This window comes from Scomber scombrus, chromosome 5 (genome assembly GCF_963691925.1).
Source record: "Scomber scombrus chromosome 5, fScoSco1.1, whole genome shotgun sequence".
Lineage (NCBI taxonomy): Eukaryota > Metazoa > Chordata > Actinopteri > Scombriformes > Scombridae > Scomber > Scomber scombrus.
In genome coordinates this window covers 1,814,011-1,840,049 of record NC_084974.1, presented here as the reverse complement: position 1 = coordinate 1,840,049, position 26,039 = coordinate 1,814,011, and the positions used below count along the sequence as shown (strand labels likewise).

The 26,039-nt window shown below is 38.3% G+C and overlaps 1 protein-coding gene across 1 annotated transcript in view; it reads right to left on the bottom strand.

The window, feature by feature from the left end:
* The window catches only part of sez6b (seizure related 6 homolog b), a 142,337-nt gene that overhangs the window by 28,193 nt on the left and 88,105 nt on the right, over positions 1-26,039 (bottom strand). Inside the window, exons 5-9 of the mRNA XM_062419260.1 lie at positions 24,734-24,919; positions 21,251-21,419; positions 13,443-13,609; positions 9,838-10,032; positions 7,262-7,400 (exon numbers count right to left, since the gene is read on the bottom strand). Coding sequence (XP_062275244.1) covers positions 7,262-7,400; positions 9,838-10,032; positions 13,443-13,609; positions 21,251-21,419; positions 24,734-24,919 — 856 coding nt within the window. The remainder of the gene's footprint in view (positions 1-7,261; positions 7,401-9,837; positions 10,033-13,442; positions 13,610-21,250; positions 21,420-24,733; positions 24,920-26,039) is intronic.

The window sequence follows — 26,039 nt, the reverse complement described above, 5'->3', positions numbered from 1 at the left end:
ACACACACACGCACACACACACACACACACACACACACACACACACACACACACACACACACACACACACACACAAACAAAAACACACACACACACACACACACACACACAAACAAAAACACACACACACACACACACACACACAAACAAAAACACACACACAGACACACACTCACACACATATATATTACAGTATTTGCTCTCAGAGCCTGTCAGAGTTAAAAATGTGTCCTTATTTCAGTTCAAAACTCTAGCTGACACACGTTTGGTCCCAGTTCAGAAGTAAAAGCTTTTAATCAAGTTCTTCAGCTGGGTAAATCAGTCATGTCCTGCTAGAGTTAAAGGGAGCTGTAGAGCTGTCCTCAGATGGTTCCAGCAGGAGGGAAATGATTAAACATACACCTATGTTCTGGTGGCTGTGTAAATATGGGCCATTTTAAATACTAACTATATCTCTGTTGTGATTATGTTGTACATTAACACTGAAAAATGACCAAATAATGTTTTAAGTAGTAGTGTGCAGATTAAAATTCATATTTTTCAGTGTGGACACATTTTTAAAAAAAATGTCATTCATTCATTCATTCATTCTGACATCATTGACATGATGGACATTGACATTTTCTGTTTAGGTGCTAGTGTGTGACATACTATATAAAAGCTCAGTAATTTCCCAAAACAGCTGCTCACTGTAGTGTTTATCAAATGTTACTCTAACAGCAGGAAATAGTGCATTTGTTGGGGACTATTTTCAGCGGTGGATGAATCTACATTTGTTGCTCTAGTGAGTATTTCTGGTAGCAGGACGGTGTGTGTGGGATTGAGTCAGAATAAACTACAGTTTGTGTGTTCATGGTTCATGTCACCAGTGCAACAGTGTGACTCAATTATGTGTTTTTAATAGTTTTTGAACAACAATGGAGCTCTATGGCACAGAGGAATATCAGGCTTTAATACACATACATATTGTTAGTAGATCATTTTCCTTAAAGGTTTTAAAGAACAGTTAAAGAAATGGGTTCATTTAAGCACTGTTATTTTTCTATAAGCTGACTTACAAAAACCTATAGTTGTGTAGATTTCACCAATGCTTATCACCAACTCTACACTCATTGGTTTAATTTAATGTCAATTAATTGAATTTTTAAGCACATTTTTGTGGCATTTTATACATGTACTAGATAGTGACAGTGACAGAGGATGTATGACCTGCTCTAGAATCAAACTGTCTATCTATCTATCTATCTATCTATCTATCTATCTATCTATCTATTGAAATTAACCTAAAATAATAAAAACATTGAGGAAAACTCAAATAAATGGAACTAAATCATCATCATGGAAGCAAATTTAACTAATTTAATTTGAGGTTTTTAAGATGTGATTATTTCAGCACAGTATCCTGTACATCAGTAGTAAACAGCAGCTCTCTGTCCACAATCAGCTGACAGTGTAACTTCATAGAATATCATATTGTCCTCTAGTGACTGTCACATGACTGTTTCTCATATTAGTCATGGATCACCTTGGGTTAGGGTTGGGTCTTTATTTCTGTCACAGTACAGCTGCTCTGATGCATTCATATATATAATTGTTTCAGCTCCTCTAACACCACTACTGACACTGAGAAATGGGTCTGCGGATTTCTGACAGCTGGAAACAAGAACTTTCCTAAGTTTGCGCAGTTAAGTTAACTCATATAAACAAATCCTGGGAAAAAAGTAAGGATAAAACTAGGAAAATGTTCTCAAATGACAGCTTATATTTTTAATAGGTGTGACTAAGCAGCTTTCTAGCTATGGAGCAGGATGACGTCTCCATTATTATTTCATCCAATGAAGTCTCTGAAATGTTGGTGATTCACAGGCCGTTCTACCACAGACAAGTCAGGGAAATTATAATGAATGGTAAATGGACTGTACTGTACCACTTGAAGCACTTACAACATATACACTACATGTCACATTCACCCATTCACACACATTCACACACGCAGGATGCCACCCTGCTCATCAGATGGAGGTTAACCATTCACTCACATTCACACACCATTGGCACAGCCACCGGGGGCAATTTGAGGTTCAAAAGAGACCAAAATATATACAGTGATGTGACCAAATGAAAAATAAATTAAAATTAATTATTGGGACAAAAAAAAAAAAAGCTTGCTATTTGTGTATTTTTGCCATTGGTTGTATAATTCCAGTCATGTTTAATTGGCTTATTGCTAAACTATTTCACTAATACTAGATCATAGGTAAGTACCTTGTCTAATATCATCAATTGTTGTAATTTCCCTTATTTTATTTTGGATTTTCTGCATCAAATGATCTAAATCAGTCTTTCACTGGATGTTGATTTTACAGCATCACACAGAAACTACTGAAAAAAACTACAACACAACAGAATTTATATTCTGTCTCTGAGAGTTGAGCTCTCTCAAAGGACAATTCCCTCCCCTTCTTCCTCTATAAACAACTCTGACTGAGACAAAAATATTCCCACCTTAAACTTTCACTGCACTCTTGATGCTTTATGAATATTTTTTCTGAAAATCATTACCTTAGAAACTCAAGTTGTAACCCTCACATTGATTTCACCTAAAACAGCTTAAAGTTAATATTCACATTAAATCTCCATTTCAACTCACATCATGTAGAATTTAAAAGTGGTCTCACCTTGATAAAGATTCTGTCCTTGTGAGGATCTACTGTCGGTCCTCACAAGCACAGTAAAAACAACTTCCCCCTCTTCTATACTCATGGTGTTCCATGTTTATTTGATTGCTAACGGATAAAGCCTCTCACCTGCTCACAGAGCGAGGCAGATTGAGAAATATTGTCGGCTGGCGTCAAATTTGTTGTGATTAAGCTAAACAAGGCTTTGTGCGGCTCTGCGGTGCATCTGTAGAGAAAAATCAATCACAGCCTCCATTCCCTGACACTAATTTGATTTAGTTCAATTTGAAAAAAACAGGGCTGAGTTTTGCCCAGCCCCCCGGGGAACAGCTGCCGTCACATTTCACCCCTACTACTCACTTTATGATCTGCTTTTTTCCCATTTTCTTCGCGAGTCTTATTGGTGCATGATAACCTCAGATAATTCCCAGCATATGTTCACCCAACTTCAAAACTTTAAACTGATCATCAGCAATAACCAATCACACCTATAAAGGAGTGTTTGGAATGTCAATCATAAATGTGTTGTTTGGTTCCCCTTTTTCTCCACTGTCAAAATCTAATATGCAACTTTCGTTTTTGAATATGAGCATTTTCAAATATTTTCTCCATGTTGTTTTGAGTGAAGGTTCTTGCTTTTTTTCAGATGCAAAAGCTTCTTTAGGTTTTCTATCACACTTTGCTGCTTCTATAAAACACGAGACTGGGACTCTGGGAGATGCAGCACATCATAATCTGAAGCAGGTATTCAGAAAATGTTCCAGTATCTCAGCGTCTTATTCACAGTGAGGGTAAGATGGAGCGTGAGATTGACAGGTGGATCAGTCCAGCATCAGCAGTGATGCGGGTGTTGTACCGGACCGTCCTGGTGAAGAAAGAGCTAGGGGTTTCTCCTTTGCATCGAACGGAACCAGCATGAGGTGGTGTGGGAACCTGGTCAGGATGCCTCCTGGCACCTCCTTATAGAGGACTTCCAGGTACGTCCAACTGGGAGGAGACCCAGAGCACACTGGAGGGATTACATACTGACTCTCCTGACCTGGGAATACCTTGGGATCCTCCAGGAGGAGCTGATGAGCATGAGTGGGGAGAAGGATGTCTGGGTTCCATTACTCAGCATAATGCCACCATGACCCAACCCAAGATAAGCAGCAGAAAATGGATGGATGGATGGATGTGCTATCAGTCTTACAATCTCGTGTTATTTTACAGGTATTTGATACGGCAAAGACTGAACAGATAGTGAGATTCATAAAGTTAATGTTTTTCCATCCAGCAGCAGTGGACAGCACTTTATATTTTGTGAGAGAGAAGCTGCTTTCATTCATTTCCCTTCCCTCATTCACTGTAATCACACCCTTCACTCCCTCCTCTTTCATTTGAAGGCCATCCACAAAAGTCATCGGATACACCCCGCTGATAATGTCCCTCCTGCGTTATGCAGATGGAGCAGAAGATATGTGCGTGTGCACGCGTGCGCGGGTGTGTGGGTGTGTGTGCGTGTGGAATGTGAGGTAGCCAATACCAAGGGAGCTTGTTTAAAGGCCTTGCGTATCTCCGTACACTGTGTAACCCTGAGCGTTCAGAGAGAGAACAGCTGCTATTGATAAGCTTAATATAAATGCTCAGACACCTGCGAGGCATATGTTCAGACAGTTAGGAGGCTTTGTGCACGATAAGAATGCTTCTCTCCATGGAAATCTGTTTTGGTTTATTCCCAAGAGCGGGATCTGGGAAACTGGACTGCAGTGTGCTGACACCTAAAGTTTTACTTAAGCTGCAGACTTTTCACAACTTATTCCTGTACACACACACACACACACACACACACAGACACACACACACACACACACACACACACACAATGAACAAGAGTACAAGTCTAAATCCTCTCTAGCGGTCCCTAAAGGTCGTAATATTTATCACATACCACACGGCAAAAGCAAATATCTTACTGGATATTTTGCTTTCCTTGCAGACTTCCCTCCAGGTTGTTAAGATTTAAAGTTTGACCTGAAGATGGCGCTGCACAAAAAGGCTCCAGCACAATGAAGGTGGTACAAAGTTAGCATGATCCATGGTAATAATCTACTTTTACACAGTACATGTTTGAGGTACTTGTACTTTACTTGAATACTCTAATGTTAATATTCTACTTTCTACTAATATTCTGCTATCCTACAAAATTAATTTAACCAAAATAATTAGTGGGCACTTTTGTAAGAAAAACAACAACAACAAAAAAACAACAAAAAACCAAACAAATCATCTTAAAAAAAAGAAAGAGTCATAGATTAAACACCCTAGCAACATAAAGTTAGTTCAAATAAACCCCAACTCCACCACATGCAACAGTAAAATGCTACTGATACATTCATATAAATGATATGTTATGATAACACATGAATTTATAAAGCTTTACAGGATTTTCTGTTCTGTATGTAATGTATAGTTCAGTGTCAGGTTTCCTCAGCACTAGATTTAACATAAATAATGTTTCTGAGGAGATGCAAGTCACATATAATGCTAGCTTTGTTGGTTATTAACCCCTTAAAATCCTTTCAAACGTGGCTTCACACCTTTAAGTTTAATCAAGCAACAATCAAAGTTAAAAAAATATCTCTAAATTCTGTTACATGACATCACCATTTTCCATCTGAGCACTGCCCACTTAAAAGCAGTGAGGCTAAAATAACTGCTCTGACTCTGGCAGAAAGGGTTTGTTCATGAAGAACCCAATCACTCATTCAATCACTCATTCAATCAATCTTTATTTATATAGCGTCAAATCACAACAAAAGAAGTTTGGTAAGAATTTGAATGAAAAAATATATCTTTGAGACTTTAATGACATATATTATGTAGAATACTTTTTCTGTGAGTCATTAAATGCATGTAAGAGAGAAAGAGGTTTGATCAGGCATGTAAACCTTGTATACTTCATACTTTTTTAAACAGAGCCTGTGGGGCCATAGAGAAAAAAAACAAAAATGAATATGTGCTCTTGACTGAATTATTTGTGCGCTTGATCAAACATGAACTTCTCTCATCCAGCGTACACTCTCCCTATGGATCGCTTGAATTTAATTTGATCTTGGATTAAGATATTAAGATATAAAGATATGTGGATATACTTAAGGTTTTGGCTTGTAAGCACACCACTGTGTTGTCTCTGAGATGCCTTAAATGTATTCTAAAACTTTCATGCTCCTGCGGATATCATCTCTGCTTCATCTAGACATTCGAAAACATAGCAAACCCGAAGTGAATCAAACTCATTGTATTCCCCCTTCATTCACCATGCATCAGCACCTCAAGAAGTAACTGATGTTATAGGACAGAGGTGTCCAAACTTTTCCATAAAGGTTTGTGTGGCTACAGATTTTCATTCCAACCAAGCAGGAGCACACCAGGCTTGACTTATGTAATCAGCTGATCTCGAGTCGTGTGCTTTTGATTGGTTGGAAAAAATCCTGCAGGCACATGAACCTTCATGAAATAGTTTGGACATGTCTGTTATAGGGGAGATGAGTGCAAGTTATTCAATTGAGAGTACAAATTAGTTAGTTTTTCTCTCTCTATGGCCTCTCCTGAGCTCTGTGCCTTTTTTATAGCAGATTTATAGAAGATTATACTGTACAGTTAAAATAAAAAAGGTAAAATATAAATTATTACAGCTCAGATTTGAGTTATATATTGCCATATGTTTTCAGGCTGTTGTATCATTTAAATGTTTTCATGAGCTACCCTCACTCCCACTGAAATCACCCGCTCTGCTCAATGAACAGCAGCAATTACTTATGTTGACAGACTTCCTTTCAAAAACCGGAGGAAGCCATTAATCAATGCTTCTCGTAGTACAACATGAGCACAGGTGCTGCTCGGGGAGAGAGACAAGGAGAGAGAAAAACACCGAGTTGAAGATGCAGCCTATGCAAATGAGCCCTCCTTAATTTGCTTGCAAATGGCAGATGATTTTCTCCGGCTGACTGACTTATCGGGCTCTGACACGGCGGGGTGTGTTGTTCTGTGTCTTCACCTAGGCACCGCAATCACAGGGAACACACACTCCCATGCTGTACACTTGCACCCTCTGCTCCGCACAGCAGCCATTACAGGAGTGTGTGTGTGTGGGGAGGAGAAGGAGAGGGAGGAGGAGGTGGAGGTGGAGGGGTGGGGGGGGACTCCCAAACAAACCCTCCCTTATATAATTAGTTTTCTCTGCTGCACCTAATTAACCTTTGTCTGTGTGGCACTTTCGCATCTCATTCACAAGCTGAGCGCTCTTTCATTAGCAGCACGTTGTGTTTTTAATGTGTTTTACCAGTCATGGTGAGGTGGCTCTTTGTAATCTTCAAACTGCTCGTATTTGAAGACGTGGGGGGGGTGGGGGGGTTGGGGTTGGGTGGGTGGGGGGGACTGCGTGCACATATCAGTGCAGGAGATGAAGTGTTTTTTTTATGATGATCCGATTCAAAAAGGCCAAGGACGGCATTGGCAGTAAAGGGGGTTTTCTTGCATATCAAAGGGCAAAAGGCTGAGGAGGCACATCAAACTGGCACATGTGGAAGGTGGATACGTACACTTGAATATCCAGCATGATCCTCTTGTCCTCCTCCACGTGGATGCCCCAGATACAGTCTTGGCCTTTATCATACGCTTCAGGCCAGTTAGGAGATAGTACCACTCCAGCTGAGTCTGTGATCTCACCACTGCACACAGCTGGAACACACACACACACACACACACACACACACACACACACACACACACACACACACACACACACACACACACACACACACACACACACACACACACACACACACACACACACACATGAATATTAAAAGGACAAGTTCACAATACTCACATGCCCATATGAGTGTTGAAACAGGTTCTGCATGCTTTAATCATTTATTTTGTTCATACTGGCTTTGAAAAGACGTCTTCCTACAGAAACATGACTCCAATGGAAAAGTGGGGACAAAATCCACAGTTCTCATTGTGTGCAAAAATATATAAATGTATATGAAAAGTATCAGACATTAAAACCTGGTGGGTATCTTGCAAAATTCCACAAAAAAAGGGAAATTTTGTACTAGAAAATAACTTTGAAAGACATTTTGTTGATGTTACTGAAGCCTCATATTAACCTTTACATAGCGTTTATATTCTACACCCTTGCAGTGCGTCTAAGAATCCCCTCTTAAAAAGTGTCTATACCAAATTTTGAACCACGGATCCATTTAAAAGCATTAATACATCACTCACAGTATCATATCTTATTTTACCTAAGACATGAAAATATAACACAGCAATAATGATGTAAATGTATTTTATTAAACGTGAACAGGAGGAATGAGTACAGCAAGCTTCTGTCAGTGCACTTAAAAGAGGTACCCTACCTATAACTGGCTACACATGACCTTTAGAATTAAAGGTGAACTCCACTGATTTAACGCATCAAAGTGTGTCTCCAGGTGGGGAGTACAACTGCATATATGTAAAAAGTAGTTTAAAGCCTTCTCTGGCTCTAGAGGAAGCTGTGTGAAGTCTGATTAATTGCATCAAGTGATATTACTTGAGTCAGTATCAGTTGGGGCTGAAGACTACAAGTTGGAAAATGGAAAACATCTGTGGAATTAGAAAGAAGTGAGGTACCAGACCTCTGTAGCCCACTCCTAACACAGCTAAATCTGAACAGTTGAATGAATATAGTCATTATGGGTACTGTAGGCACCAGGTTTGACAGGATAGAAGAATGCATGGAATAAAAATATCTGTGGTTTAGATTTTATATCACTTTTTTCAAACTGTCCAAGAGTCTAAATGACTAAATTGGTGAACTCTTTTAAAGCTACCCCAATTCATATATTCATATTAACAATAGATCCAGTGTATAATGTGACAGGTGTTCCTAAGGGTGCCAAATCCAGAGAAATGAACACCCTACTGCACTTCCTCTCAGCTCTATAATGGTTTTAGCCCCTTTCAGCTTATAATTTTATCTCAATAAGCAACTGTTTTCTATACCACTTTATACAATGATTATATGTCAAAGTTGTGTTTACAGTTGGTTCAGCTGGTCAAAAAGGGAAAATATATCAGTTAAGACTTTAAGTATGCTAAGTGTAGCCAGCTAGTCATTTTCATGAGCACTGTCGAAACCTGGATAAAAGTAAAGTAAGTTTAAATTGATCTTCTGTTAATTAGGACAGACACTGTGAGCTATGTAGATGTTGACAAGCTTGACAAGTTCTTGTGGGTTGAAATCTTTTCGGGTTCAAAGTTTTGGACCGGATCTGAATACAGCTCTCATGAATATATATGTTCACTGAAAACACACCCAATCTAAAAGGGACTCATGGAGAATCAGGCTGGATCCTGGTGATGATGATGTTGATGATGATGATGACGCACTACTACTGAGACTAGAGGCAACAGCAAAAGATCCTGCCTGACCCAGTCACAATGAATACATTTTATACCAGGTTTCCAGGTTGGGTCACGCCTTCTAGAAACCAAGTGGAACCTACTACAGTGACGATGACCAATCGAACCATTTCTACCATGAACTAATAGATCTACAGCAAAGTGATTGTGTGTTAACAAACTTATGGACCAGTAATTAAACATGAGCCTGAACAAATCACAAGCACATTTGAGCTACTGGACTTGTCCCTCTACTTGGTTCGAGTTTGCTGTATTTATTTTGTTCAAGAGTTAATTTATTTGGATGAAAAACTGTCCGGAGCGCCCTGGTGGTCGTGTGGTTAGAGCGCATGCCACAAAATCGCAGCATCCCTGTTTCGAATCTGGCCAGGGACCTGTGCTGCAGGTCATTCCCCTCTCTCTCTCTCTCTCTCCCTGTTTCCTGTCGGCCTCTCTGCCAGCTACCGTCTGAATAAAGGCAAAAATAAATAAATTTAAAAAAAGAGAAAAACTGTCCAAACATTTAACTTGAACAGTTTATTCATCATAGCATTAAATGGTATCCAACCTGATTCTGAGGAACACTAGGACATCTGGGCTGGAGGTCATAATTGGGTTTTCAGGGGTTTGTTGTAGACATGTACACACTGATATTGACTTAATTACACACAATGATTACGAACCGATATGCTGAAATGAACACGGGTCAGATTTTCAAACATACCTCTGCAGGCAGGCTCAGTCTCATTCCACTGTGGATTGTTGGGGTCCATGCATTCAATTGTGACAGATCCCTGTTCCAGAGTATAGCCAGGGTCACAGGCAAACTCTACCACAGCTCCCACCGCCCACGTGGTGTCACTACTGGTCAGGTTACCGTACTTCACAAAGGGCTCATAGCAATGGCCTGCTGCAAAGGCTGTGGGGAAGAAGGTCCAAAGTCATGATATGAAGACATTTTAGCAAAAAAAGAATTGAAAGCTATGGTTGCCAGATAAGTTAGCATCTCCATGTGATGTTGTTGCTAAGAGACAGCACCATTTTTAGAATGTTCTTGTTAATTTGCCACAACTGACGTTTTTCACATTATCATTTAGGCTGGTAACTCATCTTGTTTTTACCATGTCATGGTTTCATAAATACTAATTGTAGGCTACATGGAAGTGATTGGCTAGTTAGTTTTGTGTAAAGGTTCCTTGTTTTGATGTGTTTAGTTGTATTACAGGAAAATGTGTATTAAAACAATACAAGGGCAACATCTACAATTTTCAATAGATGTAATTAAATATTAATGGAAGAATTGTCATAATACTGACAATTTCACCATAGAGAAATATGAAGAAATGAATTTGATTCCCTCAGATTCCTAGGAGTTATGAGAATCTACAGAAAAGATCAGAAGAAGAACATTTATATTGTGACTGTATATTCATACGTAGTACTCAGCATGCTATAGTTAGCTGCTTTGCAGAAAAGCTTATGCTATGTGATTCTCTTCCTACTGTACTTGGCTCTACATTGCACAAATTGCATACTTGCAGTGGTGGAAGAAGTATTCCAAAGGGTCAGCAGATAAATGTGAGGGGTGGTGAGATGATTAATGGGAGAGGAAAGAAGAAAAAATAAAGTTCTGATACACAAATGTGTTTTCAGTTTTTGGACTTTTTCTCTAATCTTTGATTTTTGCTGAAATATTGAATCATTTGAACATTTATTGAAATGAAAGCATGTGAGAAGTTTAGAGGTAAAAATCACTATTTGGTGGAGCTGTTAACAACTCATAGACATCTGAAATGTGAGCCTGACTACACACTGCTTTTTGTAAGACATCAAAAGACAAAAAGGTTGGAAACCACTGGTTTCATCTTTAACACTTACAGGGTCAAATTTGACCCATTTTGACATTTAAAAGCAAGACAAACACCCTAAATAACATCTTTAAGCCTGAAATTGTATGACTTTCCCTGAAGTGGGCCAGAATCGACAAAAAATGAAAATATTTCCAAAAGATTTATATACATGTTAAAGGTTATCATGAAACCTACCATTCTAATGTTGCATCCTTCATTTTCAATAAATCAACAGAAATAATTATGGCTGTTATGTTGTCACTTTAGTTATATCATCATAATGTATTGTGATTGTGAATGCATGTTCACACCATAAACTAAAAGTGTAATTAATGCAAAATACATTCATTACACTAATCATACTTAAGTGAGGTCAGAGTATGAACAGTACATAAGGGTTAACAATGTGTTGTATCATATATTTAGTGCAATGTAAGTATAAAGTAGCATCAAATGGGAATACTCAAGTAAAGTACAATTACCTCAAAATTGTACTTAAGTACAGTACTTGAGTAAAGATACTTACTACTGCATACGTCTGGAGTAAAAGACATACAAAATGAATATGTGAATAGGTTATGTTGATGTTGAAGTTATTGAGGGCTAATATTGGGGTATCCCAATCCATCCTCCAGAACAACTGATGTAAAACTTTTCATGAGCTGGTATGAATACAGATCAAATTTATAAATTGCAATTAAATTAAATTAGTTATCATGAATTATTTTATTTAAATTGAAAATGTTGCAGTCGATTACTTTACTTCTTTGCTGATGAAGTATGACTTGCTAAAATGAATGTTAACAGCAATGTAAATTACTTTTTAATTACGATTGTGTACGTTCACTATTGATGACACAGAGGTTCTGAAACTGCTCTGAAGAAACATGAGGTTGCATGGGAAGAGCAAGTTATCTCCAAAGTCTAGCATAGAGCAGGGGGAGTGCTGATCCCAAAAAAAAACATAATCTGTACAACATCGAACAGTTTCATCGAATAAATCCTCTGAACATAGAATGCGAGATGTTTTCACTGTGTTGGTGAAAAGACTTGCCAAGTATCAAACAAAACCATTTCACTGATATGACCAGCACCATGGGGATATGATGTTGAAGCTTATTAGAGGAAAAAGCTGCCCAGAACAGCTGGTACACCAAGATTTTCCCTTTAGAAGTGAGATGCAGGGGGTTCATTACTACATCTACAGTCCATCTGTTGAAGAAAATGAAGTTGAGGGGTCGTTCCCTCCGACAATCAATCAAGTCCTCGTCAAATGCAGCAGAAAAAAAGCAGCAACTGCTTTCATATTAAAAGGAAAGACAACAAATGGGCTGCAAGATGAAGATAGTAAGGTACGGAACTGGGAGGGTGTACCTGGGATGCCAGGTTACTCACTGTACCCTCTGTAGATGTTGTGGGCTTATGAATGGAACGTCACCACTTCAATCCTACTGCCAACATCAAGAGTGCTAATTTAACATCAAGATGAGCTCTCCTGACATCGTGACTGGTAGTTTATACTACTGGTAGTCTTAACTCCAGAGCTTTCAACTGCCTGTCTTCATTAGAGGAGACTTTTATTTTTTTGTAACCAACTTTTCAATCATATGACCAAAGTTCCATACTTACTACTGACCATGATGATAACCAAGCTATCACTTTGAAAACGGAATAAAATCCATCCACTGAAGAAGAGATGTGGTTTTAACGCTTCAGAAAATGAACTTTGGCTTAAGATCTTTTAAAAACTAAAGTTAGTTGTTGGTGGAAAAGGTGGAAACATATTGATGTTGTGTTGTGGGGGGTAATCACCCACATATAGTTTTGCCTGATTCATTGTATAAATGTTCATGAGCCAAGTTTCAAGTACAACTGAATATAATCTGTAAAATGAATTCCAGAAATGCTCTGATAAGGATGGTATAGAGGGGGGGGGGGGGGGGGGGGGGGGGGGGCACACACACACCCGGACTGCAGTTAGATATGGCTGAATGAATGCTCTGTTTACCATGGTGATAATGGTTTGGTCAGGATAAAGGAGGGACCATGGGATCTGTTAAAGACTGGCTGAACAGCATTACATCCTGTTAATAGCCGTAATGAGGTCCGTTAGGAACTTTGCATGGCTGTTCCCTTTGGACTTAATCCCATTTGCGGCAGTGAAGTGAAAGACTAAACAGATACACTGATTGCATTTCTAAGTGGTCCTAGTGGACCAGAGACAAGCTATCTGATGGTGAGTGCTGAAACCAATGTTAGGAAAAAACAGAATAAGACAAGCTCAGCGATATCTTACCTTGGACATTAGAAATTATATATATCCCTGCTTGAAAATGTAATGTACAAAACAGCATGTAGATCATAATGTAGAAGGTTCTGCTATTAATATACCTGAAAGACTGTCACGGATTCTTTCATTCCTAGTCACCAGACAAGAGAAGAGTACAGCTGTCTGAATTTCATCAATGGAACTCCTTACCTTGGTACCTGATGGCCATGCCCGTGGATGTGCCTGTAGCGTCTGTCGTCAGTTCAATGAAGAGATGTTTGGAGGTGCTGAGTAGACCTTCATTAGGCAGATACTCCACCTCATATGAATCATACAGAGCGGTAGCATCTATGCTGTTACCGTTCCTGATGAGCAGCCTGGAAGAAAGGAAATGAAAATTCATTGAGATGTTTGAAGCAGGGTTCTTTCAGGCCATGAAATCAATTCTCTGCAATTTAAAAGGACCGTACAGGTGATTTTAGCCCATTACCAGAAATATGGTAAAGATAATTTGACATTACAGTTAGACTGATCAACATTTTTATAATGAAACATACCAAATATGAAATGTGAAAGGAGTTGCTCATAGTGATGAACCGTAAAATAATTATCATCTACTTATCATCTAGCAGCTCCCCCCAACTCTACAGAATGTTTGGCCTTGTTTAGCTCATTGCTGTGTATTTTCAGGAGAAGCAGCAGGCAGCTCGTTTCAGAGAAAGAGCTGTAAAAAGCCACTGTTCACTAACTGCCCTGCAATAAACAGCAGATCGACACAGTTACTGTAGCTGCAGAATAGCTGGTGAACATAGTGGAGCATTTAGCAGCTAAAGAGACCAAATTACAACCAAATTACTACTGAATATTGGATTTCCATTCATTAGGTGGACACAACTCAGATCTTATTTTGCAGCCATCATTTCTAGCAGTTTTTGACAACTGCCCAAAGTAATTGCTGATGCTGCTGTGAAAACATGGCATCATTGAAAGTATGATGGGGCAAGAAACATGAGGAGTCAAATGATCAGACAGGTTGTAAACAGTTCACCCAGATTATATAAACCACTTTATATGGAAGTAAAAAATGCTGTAAAACTGTGAGTATGCACACAGTAAGTATAGGAGGTCAAGGTTGATCAGGTAAGTGTGATAAATGTAAATGGACCATTTGATTATTAATTTTACCCTTCATCTTCTCTTTTAAATAAAATTCACCATCCATGGAGTTTGTGGTGCAAAGGTCCTTTGATCGATGTTTTATTAATAAGCACACAATGCAAAGATGTCAGGCCCATAGAGAACCCCATGAGGGTTTCTACTTATGTAAAATGACACAGCAGACAAGTGGTCCATCTGATGCTTCATCTGATATGATGTGTTGTCAGCTGCAGTCAGACACAGTGCTCATCCTCTGCATGTCACAGCACTTCAGCAACAGCAGCAGCCTCCATCTGTGGCTCTGTTCCTTCATGGTTCCCCATGGAGGCTTGCATTGATCTCTCCCTGCTCTGCCTTTGATGACTTAAATTATGCTTCTCAGGTATAGCGAGAAGAGTGTGTAACAGAGCGCAACAGAGCCTCGATGTCAAAATAAAATCTATATTTGCATTTATACTCTATGTTTTCTTTTCACACTGACTAAACTAAACGGAATGTGAGGATTTTCTTCCTTTTTGGTTTGTTTCTCTGAATTGGTGAACAGATTGTTTCTTCGCCATTTTGGTTGGAAAAAACATTTTAAACAGTGAATGTAAAGAGTACTAAATATATTGGAAAATGCAGCAGATTCTACAATGTACCTGTTACAGTGATCCATTTGTGAAATTCTCTGTTGTATCCAAAAAGAGACTCTTTTCTACTTTTACTTCTTCTACATCTTCTAGACAGCCATTGGTTTCCATGTATTTCCATATCAATGAGCAGCCTCTTGAAACTGCTACAGATGTGTAATTTATCACAAAGAACATCAAGTCTGCATATTTATTTAATCAAAGTGTGATTTTGATTGTGCTGCAAGAAGTCCGAATATATTGATGTGAAGGATCGCACAACTCAAGCAATTTCAGAAGTCAGCTAATTAAGCAAGTACAGCAACAGCAACAAGAAGTGTAGTTGTACTGAATGTCAGTATGGCTGTGATTTGGTTGTAGGTCGAAGGTCAAAGGCCGAGTGCCAAAGATAATCACATGTATTATAGAGATAGAGGGCTTTTGAAGAGATGCTACTGGTCAGAGGGGATTTCCTTTGCTCATCAAACATAGCCCCCCTCTGATTTTCTGTCTCTTTCCAGTGGGTCATTATGATGTTTGGTTTCTTTGTTGTCATAGCGAAATACTTTGCTCCACTCTCGTCATGTTTTAGGATGAAGGAATATCGTGACTGAAACTGAATATTGTACCAGACAGCATACCATATTTTTTAGATGCGATTGATGTAATGATTTAAACTAGCCTGAAACCCAAGGTAGCTGCTGATATTGTAGAGCTCCCCTTTAGTTGTCCAGCTGGATCCATAGAACTGCTTCAGACTGTATTCAGCTCAGTCTTCTAAGCGGTTAATATTTTTGAGACTTAGCCAAGTCTGAAAGCAGGTTAAAGCCCATGTTTTTCACATTACAGTGTTTGCTTCAGTTTGACTCTTTTCTGACTTGCCTAGGTTGGCTGACGCCATGTGAGCACACCTGGAGGTTTGCACTGAAGTATCCAGGCTTCTTTCCTTCCTGTTGTCCTCTGCTGATAACCATTCATAATTTAACCAGAAATATGTTCATCTTTGCAGTTAAGCTAGTGCTGTTGTGTTCTATATCAGCACTGATGGAATGCCTCTTGTCCAATCAAATTACTTGGTCGGTTGATTATCATATTGTGCAGAAATGAAAGGAAATCAATGGCTGCCTGCATTGCCTGTAATGCAGCAAAGGTTCCTTCAAAACTGTCAAATATAAAGCACAATTAAAGGGGAACTCTACATATTTTACACAACAAAGTGTGTTTCCAGGTCCGGGATTATTGCTGCAATACAACTGTTAAAGGGTTGTATTAAGTATTTAATGTCTAGAGTGAACTTTGGAAATGACTCAAATGATGTTAGCTGAGTTGGCTGGGGCTGGAGACAACAAGTTTGAAAAGTAAAAAGTAGATTGAACACCCTCCTCAAATCAGCTTGAGGCTAGCAGCTCCAGGCTACATTAGCTGCTACTGTCATAACACCAATCTCTGACTGAAATGTGGGTGGTCGAGTTGCATTTTGGGCGAGGAAGAAAAATACATATAAAAGGGAAAATAACTCTGCTGGATACATTGTGATCCTTATCTAAAACTGTGAGTCTGAAACAACAACTTTACAGCCAATGAGCTCAATATAAACTAAAACTATAGTCTTCAAAATACACTTTGACACAGAGTCAGACCAGGAGGATCCATCCAGCCTTGCCAGTGTTTCCATCACAGAAACTGCATCAATACATACATATTACATATTTAACTCCAAAAAAACAGCAAATCATGCAACTTTGGCAGAATTAATATACTTCTCCTTCTTCTTCCGTAGAGTTGCACGTACTGTTTGGTGAGCACGACTGGCAACTTTAATACACACAATGAGCTCCATGACTCAAAGTAGTGCATCAATTTGTGAAGTCAACAATCAAGCAAACTGATGGCTTTAGTGTTTTTTTGTCATTGAAGTAAGAGCTGCTAAGTCTCATGCATGAGACTCATACAACTGACACTTTTCGCTCTCATGCAACAGATCTGGACACTGCCAGCGCACAGACAGACAACACAGAGCAGCACCGCAACTTATTCAGCCCATCAGGAGAAAAGCAAGAAATATACAAAAATCTATTATATTCAGTTATCTCATTTAGTTGTTCCTCTTGCAGCAGCACAGTGTCGCTCCCTTTCCTCTTGCACCATACACACACACAGGCAGGAGAGAGAGTGAGTAACTATGGTTACAGGGACACAAAATAAACAAAATACTTCTGTCATCCAAATCGTTTGTACTTTGCTGCAATTGGTAGACTTTAAAGATGACTTTGTGAGTACTGAGAACAGCAACCCTCAGATTGAATTAGCCAAATCATGTTGTGATGTGTTGTAAGGTCAGTTCATTTATATAAATAGTTTGTGCTTGTTTGACTTTAAAAATGTCCTAGTAGACTGCAACCTACTAGCATTAAAGGGTTACTTTTATAGGCTACTTGTTTTTATTTATTTATAAATATAATTTTCTTCTAATAATCATTTCCTGTCCTGTTCACTCCACTGTTCTTGATGCAGTCTTGTTTTTTTTTTTTATAGCACCCTCAATCTATCTCAGGGGTGTACTCATTTTAGTTTTAGTTACCTATAAATAATATAGAATATATATTATAATTTTACTATAATAAACCATATATTTACAGAACAGCCTGTGATTTCTCAAGAAAAGTGAGTGAAATTTCAACAAGCTTTCAGCCTTCACATGTGCATCAATATTAGGTGTCAAATCCTGAGCAGTTGTCAGTTTCAGATTTTCATTCAGGTGTTTGTGTTTGAACCTGGAACACAGTTTGGTTTTATTGATGCTCATCACAGAAAAAGCTTGTTCATAATAGATAAGTTGTCCCAAACGTGCACAACATTTTTGCAGCCAGGCCTGTCAATTTGGGGTTACCCTGGTAACAGATACTAATGTCTAAACTCACAGAGGCAAATTTGTCTTTTTTAAAATCTGAATCACATTACAAGTCAGTAATCTTAAATTGGACGTTCTTGCGAGTGAAAATAAGTGAGAATAGCATCAGAGGTGCATTTTGTTGAAAAATTGGAATTACTTTTCTGTAATTTTCATACTTTGCGAAGTTATCCAGTGGGTTATATGTTTTACACTAATCATCTAGACTCCTTCTGGACTCAATCCAAGACATTATGTGGTGTAGAAATGCAGGAAATGTTTTATAAATTAATTTAAATCATTTTTAAATTGGAGTTGGACCCCCAAATCCCCCATACTAAGTATGTACATTTCCAAATTTGATCCCTATTTAAAAAAAATAACCAGGCGCCCATGATGAGAAGCACAGATCTTTCTTATCCTTAAAGAAAAATGTGTAATATCTGGAGTGCATATCAAAAATGCCAATGAACACAAATGATCCAAAAAGAAAAACGTCTTATGAAATAGAGGTTGGTTCATAAGACCAAAGAGAGGTCATGTGGGTAGTGGCTCATTATTTCCAAACCCTCCCACTTGGCAGCCCTGAACTATGATGCAAAAAAGCAGATGGATCTTATCATGTTTTAAAAATTCTCTATATCATCAGCTCTTCCTGACTTTCTTCCATCACTTTCCTCACAGCTGTCTCTTCATATCTGTGAGCTCTATAGAAGGAATGAAAGAGCAGCTCCAAGCTACTGGCTAGTATACAAAATGGATTATTCAGCTAATTTCCCCCCTGTGGCTCTTTCTTTCAGTCCTCTGTAATGAGAGCCCCATGCTGCTAAAATGACACTCTGCTGTCACTGCTATGAGGCGCACTGACAGCCAATTGTTACCCTGTGGAGTCCTCATGAATGATGGTCTTACAGGGACAAAGCAGAAGGTAGGAAGCATGAGAAGCCTGAGGAGTGAATGTCAGTGAAAAAACATGCAGGAGGAAGAGGAGGAGGAAGGTGATACCTCACTGTTAATAGAGCACAAGACAGTATTTACACTGGCCTGTGATTGTATAGAAAGACTGCTGACACAGCAACATAGGTCCAACATGTGATATTTATCTGTATGCAGATTAGGTCAGAGAGGAGGTGGTGGTGGTGGTGGTGGTGGTGTGTGTGTGTGTGTGTGTGGGGGGGGGGGGGGGGGGGAGGGGGGGGGCATGTTCTTATAGTTTCTTATATTGTATATGAAGTGATTCTATTCAGCCTTTGTCTTGGTTGTTATTTCAGTGTAAAGTAAAGTAAAGTGTAAAGAATGATCTTTGCAGCTAATTTAAAAAAAAAAAGATTAACAATGAAAGAGCCTAATTGTGCAGCCTAATTTTGTTCTACAAATAGGGGGAATTATTTTCTCTTTTGTTGGGATTTGTTTCTTTCAGAGTATTACAATACAATCTCTATTGAAATACGGCAAAAATTATTGAAAAATAAAAAAGAGAAAATATATATATACTGGTATACTGGAAGCTGACCCCAGGGCCCCAGACATTCAGGGGCCAAAGGTAATGCAGCTCTGTGTGGCAGTTAATTGGTAGTAATCTGACCAATTGCAAATTTGTTCAGGAATGTGAACCAAAGCAACAACGGAGCTCTACAGCACTGGAATGTGTATGTGTATTGTGGATGCACATGCAGTACCGATTAGTAGCATGAGTTCATCATAGAAATTCATCATTACCAGCCTTAAGGACCGTTCACACTGAGAATGATAACTATAACTATAATGACAACGATGTGAGTGTGAACACTTATGAACTTTAATGTTATTATTGATGAGCTGTTACTGCTGTAGTATGTTACAGAAATCAAAAGAAAGGCAGCAGAGTTCAGAGGTGTGAGCTGATTCAGTGTGTTGATCAGAAGTATTTCACACACTAGTTGCTGTGATGTTTCAGTATTTACAGACCAAACTGACCTGCAGCACATGTTGAAGCTTGGAGTGTTTCGGTGCAGCGCTGCAGCAGTGACACACAGTATGAGCACAGATCTGCTTACAAACATCCACTAACGTTGTTGTTTTTTTACATTATAATAGAGAACAAAGTTCCAGCATCTTTATAATAATAAAGACTCTCTAAAGAAATCACCTCTGTCATCCTGCTCCAGTTTACAGCGTCAGTCCTCTGAGAGAGGAGCAAAGCTGCTTTATAACACATACATACATCAGTCAGGGGAAGGACTTTGATTGGCTGTCAGCTTTTTTATCGCTCATGAAATCGCTCTGAAAGCGATTCCAACGATATTGTTCTCTATCATTGTCATTATAGTTGTGTTGTGGACTCCATCCACTTGAATTAGAATGATATTTAAAACTATATATTTATAGTTATTGTTATAGTTATTGCTCTAAGTTTGGACGGCCCTTTATCCTTTAAGTTTAATGCACGGCTGTGCTTCCAGTTAAATGTCAAATTCTGTTAAATGAGATAATAAACATATCATACTTCAAGTCACTGCAGATAATCTTTCTTTCTCTGACCTTAATAAAGTGCTGCTAATGTTCAAACATAACCATGAAACATTTTAATAATGCTGTGGAACCAGTGGATACTGTACTGCTAGATCTGACACTGCATTGTGCATTTTACAGATGTGTTCAGCATCAGCATTTTGCAACTTGACAGATGTGTTAAATAGAAACATTTCCTCATTATGTTGTGATTCCCTCTACACTTCCTTCAAAAAGTATTTCAAATTAAAAGTGAGTAGTATATAAATGTGATTTTCAGTAGAAAGGGTTTGTATGTGAATTCTGTCTACATGCTACAATTTGAATACAACTACTGAATGTGACAGTTGGCTTCTAAATCAAAGTGAATCAAGTTGTACAAACCAAATACATTGAATTAGGAAATCAATGGAGTAAATATTGCTTGAAGGAAAAAAAAAAGTTAATCAGGTCAGTGAAATGTTTGCATTAACACTTCAGACATGGAACCTATAAAAAGTCACATAACACTGGAATGACCCCTGACTCAATGGATGTGACTGTGATTCCTCACTTCTTTCAAAACCACTATATGTAGAATTTTATAGTTTTATTCCAGTGAAATTTAATGCAGTCTATATGTTGCTTTCAGTCCATTAATCATAGCATCCTCAGGTCAGATCTCTTGAATTTTGATACAACTGGAGACGTCAAAGTTTTAAATATTGTCCAACTACAGCTTTAAATGAAGAGTAATATTTTTTTCAACATCTAAGAAATACAGTTTTTATGTTTCTTATGTTTTTTATGTGGAGACACTGTTAACAAAATGCCAAAATTGGATTATTATGTTCAACCGCCCTTATACAAAAGCTGAATTTCCTGCTTACCTGTCATCATCCTCAGCCAGAGCCACCTTCTCAAAGTGAATGTGCAGCCTCTGGCCCTCGGGGGCCTCCAGCAGCCAATGGCAGGTCAGGTTGTTGCTGTAGTTACTAGGAAAACCAGGAGATACGATCCTACCGACGGTGACGTTCCTCATCAAACCCCCACAGGCAGCTGAGATAGAGGGAGGACAGGGAAGGAAAGTGGATATGAAACACAAAACTGTACAAGACTCACTAAATCTCAGTCAAATTCACAAAGTGGAGGAGCGCCTCATCTCCACCATCATTTAATATCATTGTTTCACTGGTACCTTTAACAACATTACAGCCTCTTCTGCTGTTTTAACCCTTACATACTGTATTAAAACTATTAACTATTCATTTAACTAAAACACACGTCAATAGATACAGAGATAATTTGAGTCTAACACTATGTAAGGGTTACAACAGGGCTGTTATCTTGTGTTATGTAATGATTCGGACCTGCTGGCATTGACAAAGCCGAGGAGGTCAAACAACAGCAATTCAAAAGAAGGCAGTACTTGGTATATAACTGTTGCTGCTTTTGCGTCATTTGATAACATCTCATCATATCAACCATATCAATGACTGTTGCTAGCAGACAGATGCAATTGAAATGTAAATGAATATAAATCACCAGAAACATTATATTTCCTTTCTGTTATTTTCCTTCTGTCTTATTCAATGTTAGCTTAATTTTATTTCCAATTCAACACTTTTTAAATCATATTTAAATGTCTTTTTATTTTACCATGTGTTGCTTCCAGTCTTGATACGTTTTACGTTTTATGTAAAACATTTCAATTGCTGCGTTGTTGAAATGCGCTATACAAATGAAGCTTAGCGAAAGTTCAGACAGGAAGACCACCTTTTCGTATGCTCACATAATCACCCTGATCCAGACCATACTGATCTCTGTCAAAGCTCTTATTTTCCTTGCTGTTATTTCTGGAGCATCAATTGACACATCAGCTGTTCACATCACCTGGTCAAGTCTAACCAATGGCACGGTGACACACCTTCATTGTCAGCCTATCATATTGCAGCTGTCTATTTAAATGTTCTCCCTCTCTGCTCAGGTGCTCTCTTGATGCTGTTTTGTGCGACCCACCACCTCCCCATCACCACCCAGTCTTCAGATTCCTCAATGCAACACTTCAACTTCATCAGCCCGATCAGTTTCAGCCTTAAGATGACTTAAGGCCTGAGATTGATTGATCGAAGTCATCAGCACCACCACCAGTGTCTGGACTCCATGGGGGGATCTATCATGCTGATGCTCAGGACTTACGTCCTTCGATTCAAAAATTCTCCCTGCAGAGTCCAAGCGCCAAAGACTATGACCATACTTAATCATTAATATCATCTGCATAATAAACATATTTTACTTTATCTCTGGTCTCTCCTGATTGAAATACATTTGCATTGCCTATACTCTTTTTTTTTTAACCTACAAACATTTTCCACTATCTGATTCATTATTAGATGGTAATGACCTTTTTGTGGTGCTCAGAGAATACAGAATTATATTAGAAAAACTCATAATCTCTTTCTAAAATCATTATGGCTGTTATTCATAATCCAGACTTCACTGAAACAGTCCCTATGGAAAACGTTAACAGCCTGCTTTTTTATTTGGGTTTATCGAGCTTTTAAATCGACAAACTGATTACTGTAAACTGAGATTCAGCACTAAATTAAAGACAACAAGCAGGTTGTTAAGTGCACATACATCAGTGCAGTTATACTACCTTAACCTTTATTTTAAAGTTTAAAAAGTGAGACTTCAAGCCCTCGTACAGAATGTGTCGAGATAATCATCTGTACACTTTCATGGTGAGGGGAGAAAGAAAAACATCTGGGAGAGATACCATCAGATTTATTAACAGAAAATCCATCTACAGCTATGGGAGTGTGTGTGTGTTTGTGCGTGTGTGTGCGTGTGTGTGTGTGTGTGTGTGCATGTGCGTTGTTTTCAGCTGATCAGGTCAAGGTTACTCATGCAGACAAAGCTTAATTAAAGCAGAGTAGGAAGAGCAAACCCAGTGGCATCCTGCCCAGCCTTCAGTAATCACACCTCGATACACCTGGTTTATGCTCTTACACACACACACACACACACACACACACACACGCACACGCACACGCACACGCACACGCACACACACACGCACACGCACAAACATAATCAAGATGGCAGAGATACAGATGCACAGCCACACAAACACCTCTTTGAAATTGCTTTCAGAGAAACATTCCCTGTGCTGTGAATCGGAGTCAATCAGAGTGGTCAGGAGTAAAATGGTCACTTATTATTCATCAGCCAATCTCATCAGAGCAAGAAGGAAAAAAAAAAAACATTCATCATCCACACATTCTTGTGGGAGTCCAGCTCTGTCTGTCTGTATGCCAGTCATGCAAAACCCGAGACTCCAAGAGATAACAGTTGGCTGCAAGTCCTCTCAAAAAAAAAAAAAAAACCCAAACAGACAAACCAAAAAAAACAAGTGTGAAATCCCCCAAATGCTGTGATTGGTGATGAAAACTGAGCGAAAGGCTGCAGAGAACGGCTGAAGTACAGTAAACACACACTCTTCAGTTCTGGTTGTTAACAATAGAGATGCTAAATAATGCTGATGATGAATGTGCTAATAAAGTGATATGAGAATGATATTGTCATTTAGTACATTTTGGTAACAACTACTTTGTTTACATTTATTGCATAAGGTAATATAACATTTTGTTGGTGAACTAGGGTAATCAGGAAAATTATGCATGTTTTAAGTTGTTGGTAATTTTTTTTTATATGTATATTTACATTTTAATTATTTATTTTATTATTATTTAATCATAGTATTTCTATAAAACTTCCTGCATTTTACATTTATTAGCACACAAATCTTTATTTTATTTACCTATAATAAATTCATTATTAATGGCCAGCATGTGTCATGTGATTTCACTAAACATTTAAGAGTAGTACAGTTTCAGTATTGGCATCATGCTTTCAGATTATCATTCAGGTGTTTGTGAGTGAACCTGGAACACACTTTAGTTTTGTTTTTACTGTTTTATCTACTTTATTTGCATTTATTGCATAAAGTAATAATTGTATTCTTATGTTGATTATAATCCATAAGTTATGAGTTTATTAAAATTGTTGTTAATAATAAATGTTAATAATAATGATAATGCTAAAACTATAAGAAATGCATTGATTCTATATGAATATGTAAATAATATAAATATAAATAATAATAAATATGTGCTGGAATAGGTGTGCATTTTTCTTGAGTCCATCATTATTCATCTTTAAAACCTGATAATTAGAAAACAGTATTAAAGTCATTCCTAGACAGTGACATCATTATAGTTGTTGGAAATAGTGTAGTAGTGATTTTGCTTTTTACTCTTCCTGTCTGAGAACTGTGGACATGTGAGGATGAACTTTGATCATCATCTTACCTAGGCAGTGCGGTTCCTTGCCACTCCAGTAGGGGGTGCTAGCATTGCGGCAGATCAGCACACTGGGTCCCTGCAGCTGGTAGCCCGTCAGACAGGAGAAAAAAGCCTCCCCTCCAGAGTGGAGACTGCTTACCGATACATCGCCGTAGAGAGGCCGCTGGGGAAAGACACAGCTCAACACGAAAGCTGCGGAGAAAGAGAGGAAAGAGACGGAGGAGTCAGAGATAGAGGGATGTAAAGCTAGACACAGAGACTCAAACGGAGAGAGAATTAAGATGAAGAAAGGAAAATTTCAGCAAGAGCTACGGTTTGGTTTCAAAAGTTGAAAGGACTCAGTGAAGTTAGTTTGAGCTGGCGGCTCAAACTGTGTCATGTGTCACACCAAGAACAGCTTCCTCTCAGGCTGAACACAGCCCGGAGTAAGCTCCAACAATCACTGGGTTCTGTTAGGGTATGTTTGGTGTTAGTTTGGGGTTAAGGTGGGATTTGTTAGCAGCATCAGAGGAAGTTTTGATGGAGAGACTGAAACCAGGGCAAAAAGTTCTCTGAAACCCACGTAATGTATCTCATGAAGCTTTTCCTCAGAGCACATGTAACAGTAAAAACAGGAAACACTATTTCCTGATTTTTATCCCAATTTTGGCAGTGAATGTACACTACTGGCATGATTTTTAGAGATTCACTCAAACTCCAACTGTAGAAGCAGAGTTTGAGTTTTATTGAAAAGTAGCTTCAGAATTTTGGGCATTGCAAACCCAAGAGTTGAATCAGATAAACTGAGATGACTATTGTAAATTGTGGAATATAGAAAGTAGATCAGCTGAAATTGAATAGTAAATTAGATAAGAAGCTTAACTGTGATTAAAAAAAGAGAGAGAAAAAAAAAGAAGAAGCAAGAGGAAATAATCAGTGAAAGGAAAAAACTATTTCCAAGAAAGAAAGATGAGAGCAGCAGAGTGGTGAGTATGACATGACTCAGTTCGTGCTAATGGAATTAGTGCTGTGGAAGTGTACAGTACATTATACTCAATGTATAAAGGCAACTAGTAAACAGCAGAAATGTTGAGTGCATTGCATTAATAGCAAGCAGCATCAACAGCTACTTCAAATGGAAGCAGATAAAAAAAACGACTTATATGATATGACGATATTTACTTATATAAACAGTAAATTAGAAATTAGAAAAAGTTTCAAAATAAAGGCAGAAAATACATTTTCCCAGTTCTAATCACTATGTCTGTGTTACTTTTTTAGTCATCTCTTGTTATATGCCAAATATACAATATGTTAAAATATATTCAGTATT